The 10,443-nt window shown below is 33.4% G+C and overlaps 1 protein-coding gene across 1 annotated transcript; it reads left to right on the forward strand.

Moving 5' to 3' along the window:
• Window positions 1-622: 622 nt before the first annotated feature.
• LOC132724403 (circumsporozoite protein-like) lies at window positions 623-10,171 on the forward strand (the record flags this gene model as incomplete). Its single annotated transcript, XM_060709260.1, has 7 exons — window positions 623-824; window positions 2,897-3,082; window positions 3,377-3,435; window positions 3,960-4,038; window positions 7,363-7,547; window positions 8,161-8,377; window positions 9,111-10,171. Coding segments are annotated over 7 exons (1,068 nt in total), but the record flags the coding sequence as incomplete, so codon positions are not given.
• Window positions 10,172-10,443: the final 272 nt, after the last annotated feature.

The raw sequence follows: 10,443 nt of genomic DNA on the forward strand, positions 1-10,443 counted from the left end.
AAAAAGATCTAATTAATTTGAACAAGACCAATTCATTACTTTGATATATATATTTTCAAATTGATTCTTTCTGACCATAAATGATGCACTAAATATTGAAGTTGATTTGCCTGTCTTCATATTTAGAAATTTGTCCATTGTAAAAGGTTTTTCATTTTAAAAAAACTTCACTTTATCAGCCTATAATTTTATGTTTTGTCAGATTACACAGATGTGCTAGGTAGTTGGATATCATGTTTATTGTATTTAGTAAAGTCATGATCACTTCTAGCATTTTATGGTAACATCCTTTGCATGTAACTTTCTTAAATTTAATCTTTACCATTCTAAAATTCTTGAGTGAACTTGTCCATCTTTCAAGCTAGACAAAACTATTAATCATTTTAAAATGAAATTTTGTAATTTTGACTGACCGATTAGTAAACAGTGCAGACCATGATCAGACAGCATGGAGACTGATCTTGGTCTGCACTGGTTGCATTGGTAGATTTAATCGCCGCTAGCAGGAATATTGCTTTTGTTTTTATTTTAGCAACTAGTGAAGCAGATGAATAAAGCATTATTATATGTTATCTAAATTTTGGTTTATTCAAAAAGTACTTACTTTGATTTCTTTACACAGACCTGTCAGCAACTGATACAGATTACCCCATGTTCTAGTCATGCACTTTACCTGCTTGGTGCCTCACAGTTTGCTCGTTTTGAGAACACGCCCCCAGGTGATGAAGGTGCCAAGCTTCTTAGTGATGTAAAATCATCATTCCAAACATCTATTAACCTAGAGGGAAAACCAGCATCAGGGGATGTTTCAGACACAATTAAAAGTAAGACCAGAAAAGAACTGGTAGAATTTTTATCTTGTATTTGTTTTACAACACATGCAAATTAATTCCACAAGGACATTGTTACTTTAAGCTTGACTTATTGAAGAATATGGAGAGCAACTGGTATTGTTCTCACCTAGGTGTCACACTTTGTTTTTGTGTGCAAGGTGGAATCTTAAAAACTACTGAAGGGAATGGGTTGAAACTTCACACACTTGTTCTCTGTGATTATCTTACATTATGAACATAGGTCCCATAACTCTCGGTTACCTTTTTAGCTCGACTTTTCGCAGAATAATCGAGCTAATGCAGTCACCCATTTGTCGGTGTCGGCGTCCCTTTGGTTAAGTTTTTGCGTGTAAGCTGGTATCTCCATAACTACTGAAGGGAATGGATTGAAACTTCACACACTTGTTCTCTGTGATTATTTAAGATGATTGGCACAAGTCCCATAACTCTGATTTGCTTTTTTACATAATTATGCCCCTTTTTCAACTAAGAAATTCTTGGTTAAGTTTTTGCGTGTAAGCTGGTATCTCCATAACTACTAAAGGGAATGGATTGAAATTTCACACACCTGTCCTCTGTGATTATCTTAGATGATTGGCACAAGTCCCATAACTCTGGTTTGCTTTTTTACATAATTATGCCCCTTTTTCAACTAAGAAATTCTTGGTTAAGTTTTTGCGTGTAAGCTGGTATCTCCATAACTACTGAAGGGAATTGATTGAAACTTTACACTCTTGTTGTCTGTGATTATCTTAGTTGATTGGCACAAGTCCCATAACTCTGATTTGCTTTTTCACATAAATATGCCCCTTTTTCAACTTAGAAATTCTTGGTTAAGTTTTTGCTTGTAAGCTGGTATCTCCATAACTACTGAAGGGAATGGATTGAAACTTCACACACTTGTTCTTTGTGATTATCTTAGATGATTTGCACAAGTCCCATAACTCTGATTTGCTTTTTTACATAATTATGCCCTTTTTTCAACTTAGAAATTCTTGGTTAAGTTTTTGCGTGTAAGCTGGTATTTCCATAACTACTGAAGGGAATGGATTGAAACTTCACACACTTGTTCTCTGTGATTATTTTAGATGATTTGCACAAGTCCCATAACTCTCATTTGCTTTTTTACATAATTATGCCCTTTTTTCAACTTAGAAATTCTTGGTTAAGTTTTTGCGTGTAAGCTGGTATTTCCATAACTACTGAAGGGAATGGATTGAAACTTCACACTCTTGTTGGCTGTGATTATCTTAGATGATTGGCACAAGTCTCATAACTCTGATTTGCTTTTTTGCATAATTATGCCCCTTTTTCGACTTAGAAATTCTTGGTTAAGTTTTTGCGTGTAAGCTGGTATCTCCATAACTACTGAAGGGAATGGATTGAAACTTCACACACTTGTTTTCTGTGATTAGCTTAGATGAATGGCACAAGTCCCATAACTCTGATTTGCTTTTTTGCATAATTATGCCCCTTTTTTGACTTAGAAATTCTTGGTTAAGTTTTTGCGTGTAAGCTGGTATCTCCATAACTACTGAAAGGATTGGATTGAAACTTCACACTCTTGTTGTCTGTGATTATCTAGTAAGATGATTGGCACAAGTCCCATAACTCTGATTTACTTTTTTGCATAATTATGCCCCTTTTTCAACTTAGAAATTCTAGGTAAATTTTTGCTTGTAAGCTGGTATCTCCATAACTACTGAAGGGTTTGTACCTTTTCGGACAATTTTATGTATTCATATAGGTAAGCATTATTATACTCAATGAAACACCCTTGTGACAACTTTTCGAATAGTCAAGCGTTACTGTCCTCCGACAGTTCTTGTTACAGAGTTATGGCCCTTTTCTGTATTGTCAAGCACACTGGACAGCTCTTGTTCTAAAATTCTTATTTTGATCAGTAATCATGTTGACCTTCTGGTTTGATATGAATAAAACTTGTTAAAACTTGTTGTTAATATAGATGTTTATTTAAATATAAACAGGCTTTTGGAGTCCTCTGAATAGCTGTGACCGAAAGTTAGATTAAAGTTTGTTAAACGTGATTTGTTTTATCATAGATCAGCAATGGTGGCAGGAGAAAGTTCGGCTGGAAGAAGAGAAGAAGAAAGCTGAGGAGGCCAAAAATGCTCCTGCTAAGGCACCAGCAGGTAAAGCTGGAGCTCCTGCCGCCAGAGGAGGTGCAGCTGCAGCAAGAGGTGCCCCAGCTGCCCGGGGCAGGGGTGCTCCTGCACCTGCGGCAAGAGGTTAGTTTTTTATAGATTATCCTAATGATGTATTTATATGTATGGTAATTTGATTTCTGTTTAGGGTATGTTTCTTTTAAAATTACTGTGTGGACATGTGTTGTTTTTTTTTGCATGTACCAAAATCCGCCAATGAAGCAAAGATGTTTCTTAATTTAATAGTACAGATATTGTTCTAATGTATATATATTATATAATGATATTAATAAAAAGGGAATTCTTACATGAAGGCTAGGTATTTTCTAAGTATAGGTGAATTGATAAAGGTAATTTTGATTTAACATTTTATTTCAGGGGCACCAGCAGCAAGAGGTGCAAAGGCAGCGCCAGCAGCACGAGGAGCACCGGCTAAGGTAAACATTTAGAAATTAAAGATTTTGATTGGCAGTAACAAACTTTGCCAAGTTTCACTAAGTTATCGAGAGCTAGATATTCTCTTCTATCAATACAACTGGTGTTTGATTCTTTTTTCTTTTGCATAATACATTTACACTGCCACCCTGTTATTACATGTCCCGGTATAAGGCTAACCTCAGTATAAGGCTTATAGGCCTTGGCTCCCAAAAAGAAAAGTTGTATTTTTTCACTGATCATAATTTTTTTTTTTCATGTTTGTGGATAACACACCATTTCCACTATAATGCTTGTTCAATGTGTCAGTCAAGTATAGTAAACAATTGTAATTAGGACACTCATGGGCTGATATTAAGGGTGTGTTTTGACCTGTTGATCAGTCAGGTTTAAAACTTGTTTTATATTTCACGCTGGTATTTAACATTTTACATATGAATTAGCAGTCAATGTTATGTCTGTTTGGTTTTTCATGTTTTACCAGTTTATGTTATAATAAAAAACGTTGATGACTTTCTTGTGTCAGGCTCCAGCAGCAAGAGGGGCACCAGCCGCTAGAGGAGCAGCAGCCAAGCCAGGAGCCAAAGCACCTGCACCAGCAGAACGTAAGAATATTTTTATTAAAAATGTTAAGTATTGATTATCTGAATTGAGATTTTTATCCCCCGCCGAAAAATTTCGGCGGAGGATATAGAAATAGTCTCCGTCCGTATGACCTTCCGTCCTTCGGTCCGTCCGTCCTTCCGTCCGACATTTTTGTCCGGAGCATATCTCTAAAAGTATTTGAGTTATCAACTTGAAACTTCATAGATGGATAAACCTCATTGAGGAGGAGTGCAGTGCACAAGAATGATAACTCTACCTTGTATGATTTTTGAGTTATTGCCCTTTGTTATTTTTCAAAATTGAATTTTGTCCAGAGCATAACTCAAAGCCTATGAGATATTAACATGAAACTTCATAGGTGCATAGATCTCACTCAGGAGGTGTGCAGTGCACAAGAATGATAACTCTACCTTTCATTAATTTTTGAGTTATTGCCCTTTGTTATTTTTCATACCTAATTTTTCACCTGAGTGGAGCATAACTCAAAAAGTGTTTGAGATATCAACATGAAATGTCATAGGTGGATAGATCTTATTGAGGAGGAATGTTGTGCGCAAGAATGATAACTCTTCCCTATACAATTTTTGAGTTATTGCCCTTCGTTTTTTTTCATGCTATTTTGTCCAGAGCTTATCTCAAAAAGTATTTGATGTATCAACTTGAAACTTCAAAGGTGGATAGATCTCATTGAGGAGGAGTGCAGTGCTTAAGAATGATAACTCTACCCTGCATTATTTTTGAGTGATTGCCCTTTGTTATTTTTCAAAATTAATTTTTGTCCAGAGCATAACTCAAAAAGCCTTTGAGATATCAAAATGAAACTTCATAGGTGCATAGATCTCACTCAGGAGGTGTGCACTGCACAAGAATGATAACTCTACCTTTTATAATTTTTGTCACAATAGGGACTACGCTGGGATACCAGGCCGACCACAATTGCTATCTAAAACAACCAACAACTCAGAACAGAAAAATATATACAAATTATTTACAGAAATGAATATTTATAAATGAAAAATGATTATATATGATAAACTACTATGAAAAGTCACTGCACAAACAAACACTATCAACGTATCTCAGTCTATTTCTCCCGTAAAGTTTCTGTCATGATGCTTCAATAAAGTGGTGGCGTTGTTGAACAAAATTCGTCACAATGGCGGGCGTCTTGTATAAAATCTTATCAAGCGTAACTGTACTTCCTACAGTGTTGGCACAGTTGATAGGATCCTGAACAAGGGCATGCGTCACCCTTTAGCCATGGACATACGTGTGGAGGGCCCGTGTCATCTTCGGGTGTGTCCTCAAATAAGAGACTACAAATTATAAAACATGGTAAGTTCCATGATAATCAAACATAAGGGTATAATAAAGTCCCTTGGAAAAGACTCGACCTTTGTCGGTTTCCAATAAAAATAACGTGCTTCTTTGAATAAACAAAATGTCCACTATAGTACACCATACATTCCGTGGAACAAAAATTCAATCACATCCGCATAATACTGCGTTGCAAATATATTCAAATATACGCCACATAATAACCACCAATAAATAAACGTCTTCCAAAATCATGCCACTGAAGATCCTTCTCTAGAGATACGTTAGTTTTGATACGTTGTATTTACTTATAACAAAAACTGATGATAAATGAAATGAAGTAAGATGATAACGTAAATTAAATTGATTGAAACAAATCATTACGATACTGCAGCATTTTACATAAAGTTACACAAATACGGTAGAACCATAATAAATTATTTATGAATAGATATATATATATCTATAAAATATTCATGGCTCCTATACAATTACAATATAATTAAAACTTCAATTAACATACATCAATTAACATGTCTCGGTATAAATTTGCAATAGCGAAACACTAGAATAAAAAGAGCTTTTAAAATTTAGAAAATTTAGAAAACAATAAATTACTGCCAAATAACTAAACCTGAATCAAATAAACTATAATTCTAATAGAAAATAGTATTTTACGAAATAGCAAAAATTTATGAAACAAAATCACTAGAAAATTAAATTTACCTTGTACAAGCTGTAATTTTATGACAAATAAAATTTGTCTGTCACCGTCATAGTGACCTGTATAACGTCCAGTGCATTGCAATATGTCACTTAAAATTTAGTCAATATATAGCAAACTACTGAGTACTGAGCGGGAAAACAGATCGTGCAAAACATGAAAAATCGATTTGCACGAAATAAAGCTTGGACGGCGGGAAAAATAGTTATGTAAAATAAAGGCCCGTCCTTCAAATACAGACATAATACATATATCTGGTTCATAAAACAAAAATGTAACTTTCTTATTACTGAAAGGATTTTTGTGAAATAAACGGCAAAATGTTTAAATTGATACATGGAAATTTATGCAAACCATAAAAATACTCTAAATAATAATTTCACCCGAAAACTCTAAATTGAACAAAAGATGATGCAATCTCACAACAATGAATATAGAGTAAAAATGAGGTTCGGCGTGAAAATATAATGCAATATTTTACAAACGTACTTTCACTTTGTGACAGTTATTGCCCTTTGTTCTTTTTCATACTTAATTTTTCAATTCAATTTGAGAATGATAACCTACCATGCATTATTTTTCAGTAATTGCCCTTTGTTATTTTCAGCCATCAGTATTCACATAGGTTTCAAATCTGTAATCACTATAGCCATCAGTTTTCATTACCAAAAGACCTCTTAAAATGGAATTATTCCGCTCTACTACATATACATTCTTCCAATGAGCAAACACATTCGGCGGGGGATGGCCATGTTGACATGGCTCTTGTTTGTCTTTAATTCTATTTTTGCTTCAAACCTTCTTACATTTAAAATTTTTTAAAGCAACATTGCTGAAATTAAGCTAAATTATCATGTTTTAAAATTTATTTATTTGCATTTTGCTTTTTTTCCCTATGAACTATATAGTGTTTTGTGTCATCACAAGGTAGTTATCTTCTATGACACGTATAAAGTATAGAAATATACACAGTAGGTTATATTATATGGGGAACAGATCGATTCTTTGATGTGTATGTAGATTTCCAAATACTGAAACTAAATACTGAAATTAAATGCTGAAACTAAATTTATTGAAGCATTTTTTAAAAAATTTTTTAGGTACAAATGCAATTTATGTTGTTGATTTCTTCTGTGCACAATGAACATAATAGTTGTCAATTGAAATTAAATCATATTGTTCAAACTTTTACAAATATCCTAGATATTAGAAGTATGATAACTTAAAAACTTGTTGAAAAACTTTAAAATAATAACAATATTTGTTTTGATATTTATTGCAGCCCCAAAACAGGAAACCCCGCCTCCAGTAGAGGAGACGCCTAAACCAGCAGCATCTGCAGGCCCCGCCCCAATCAACAGGAAGTCATATCATCCCCGTCTTGGATTGGCTAGAGCATACAGGGCTGCTGGTGAGATCCCAGATTCCCAGAAATATTACAATGAGGTCATCACAATGTCACCTGAGGTAAATCCACAGCCAGGCCATCTTTTATTTAATTGGAAGAATATTCTAAATTTGCAGATTGTGGTTGGTTTTTCATCTCATTTATGAAATGTAAAATTACATAAGGTTCACATGCATTCATACTTTTTTTGTACTTAATTATTGTTGCCAGTGTTGAGTACAAGATCCTAACTGTTTAGTGGGTTGTGTTTCCTTCACCTTGGTATTATACTTCATCATTTTATTTCTCTTTCTCAATACACATACATCAAGCCATGAATGTTATTGTGAAAAGTGTTGTAATTCTTTCAATGTTTTTTTTAGTGGAGGGGGAAGCAGGTTTGGTTGATTTTTGTTTTTTGTTTGTTTTTTGTTGTTGTTTTTTTTTGGGGGGGGGGGGGGCAATGAGGGGTTATCATCAATAAGTGAAAGTTTCTTGAATGTATTGGAGTCAGTAATTTACATTTACCGAAATTTGAAAGGACTAGATATTGATATAAAACACTACTTTTAATCTGTATTTTTTATCACATGTTCACATTTGCACATGGTGGGGATAAGAATCATGTATATGTTTGTTTTCATGTTAGATCATCTAACAAAGTACATTATGCAGTTTGTATTTTTATAACAGGTTCATGATGCCTACATTGAATTAGCAGAAATGTTGTTGAAAACTGATCCTCTGTCAGCGGTAGATGTGTATTGTAAATTCCCTGTGTCAGAAAAACCATCATTTGATGATGCCTACATATTTGGTGATATTGTTAGACTACTGATAAAAGCAGAGAAGTTTGATGATCCAAGACTTTGTCCTAACATGATAACATATGGCAAAATTCTCGGTTTAGGTAATTTTGCTACTAGTATTCCATTTTAATTTTTAATCTTCATAATATATAGGGGCCGAGAGGTTAAGGTCATTTACTTCAAATTACTTGGGTTTGAATCCCACTAAGGACTTTGGTTTCATTCACAAAGAAGCTTTCCAGTTAGCTTACAAAAGGTCAATTGTTCTACTTGGGTGCTGGCTTGTACTTGAAATAATGCACAAAGGGGCACCAGTAAAACTGAAAAGTCTCAGTATAACCTAAACAGTGTCGGTTAAAAAAGTCACAAGTATGGTTAATGAATTTTTTATTTGGGTCTATGTGTTTATTCTACTTACTATTGGATTAAGAATACTGTCACTTTTCTCATTGGGAGAAAGAAAACTACTCTTAAGAATGAATGTCAAAATTCACTTCTTAATGTCAACATTTGATGTTTTACTAGAGTGGCTGTTGGTAAAGTCTGTTAAGAAAATAATATTGATTTGCCATTCTCTTTCGACAAAACTTACAATATTTCTAGTAACAAGAACTGTTCTGTAAAATTATTATATCTACAAATGAATATACAAATGATTCATACAGTTTGGCAACATGCATCTAACTTTACCTAATTTAATTCACATAATTATTTACATAATTTTGATAAATGTATAATCAATTTAGAATAGATAAAAGATTTTTTTCCCTTATTGTCCTGCTGATAGGTTAATATGCATTTTTAAGTTTTAATCTTTTTTTTTTTGTATTATAGGAGCATTGGAGAAGTATGTGAAGATACTAGAAGAGAAATATAAAAATGAGACATTAAGGAAAGTGTATGCTGGTGTCAATGGCAGAGATGTTGATGACCCTGATATGCAGGCATTCTTCAAGTTTAAATGCTGGATATAGTTGAAACCATAGATAGAGACAATCTTCTTTCAGATTAGAAAGTTCTTCTTTGACAAATATATACAGTATTTAATAGTCAATGAATTGAAGAAGGAAAAGCAATGCCAAAGACCAATGTTTGTTTAACCAGAGACTGAAAATTTGACTGTTGGTTGTATAAAAGAGTTTCATCATTTATTACACATTCACATCACCCTTTCTTGCTTTCTAACTGGAATACATAAAGTCTTCACTTTACCTGACTATAACATTTGTCTTCTGCTTCTGGAATTCTCCCTTTTGATTGGGCTACTTTTCAAATATTACTAACAAGAGTTCACCAAAACTTGATAGTAAAGATATCTACCAAAAATAGCCCATATTAACTGTATGTTCCTTTCATTGTTTTCCCACCAACTTGAGACTCTTTTAGTGCCTCCTCATTCGTGTCAGCTGCCATTTGGTCGAGACTAAAATTATCGTAATTCCTGGCATTGGTGAAAAGTGACTTAGCTTTGTATTTATGTAATCAACTTTGAAGTTTGCATGTATGTGGGTATAAAAAAAAAAAGTAATCGTATGGGTACAAATGTTTACAAATTAATTTCTGTGTTAACAAAAGGGTAAATCTCATTACATGAAACAAATACACATAAGTATCTATTCACAATAGATAAATCATTATAGTTTTGCATGATGTAAAGATCATGTTAAGGTATTTTTAATGTATACATGTTTTCCTTGGTAATAAACTGAAAAAAAGGCAGCATAGCCATTTGTCTGTGATAGTATGTTTTTCTGTGATATATCAAATACTTGATGATGATTTTGTCATAGTGTATATATTATATTATGAAGTATTTCCAGGAAATCTGATTGACTTGATTACTATGCTGAATATTTGTTTCAAGACAATAAAGATTGAAATGGTCATTGTTGGTTTTTCCCTATTTTAGCAATTACTATGTTGTGATGTTTCTGCATATATAGGAAGTTTGACCAATGTTTAGATTGAGCCACAATCTAGCAATTTGAGGGTGACAAGTGTAAATCAATACATTTTTTGTCTGTATTAATATTTATACATATGTATTTAACAGTTATGTATGTCTCGAAAAGTATTCAAGATATCAACTTGAAGTTCCATAGGTGGATATATCTTGTTATTGAAATGTGCAATGCAGAAGAATGATAACTCCTTTTCATAATTTTTG

The sequence above is a fragment of the Ruditapes philippinarum genome, unplaced genomic scaffold (genome assembly GCF_026571515.1).
Source record: "Ruditapes philippinarum isolate M1 unplaced genomic scaffold, ASM2657151v2 ctg9018_1_1_1_1, whole genome shotgun sequence".
NCBI classification, from domain to species: Eukaryota; Metazoa; Mollusca; class Bivalvia; order Venerida; family Veneridae; genus Ruditapes; species Ruditapes philippinarum.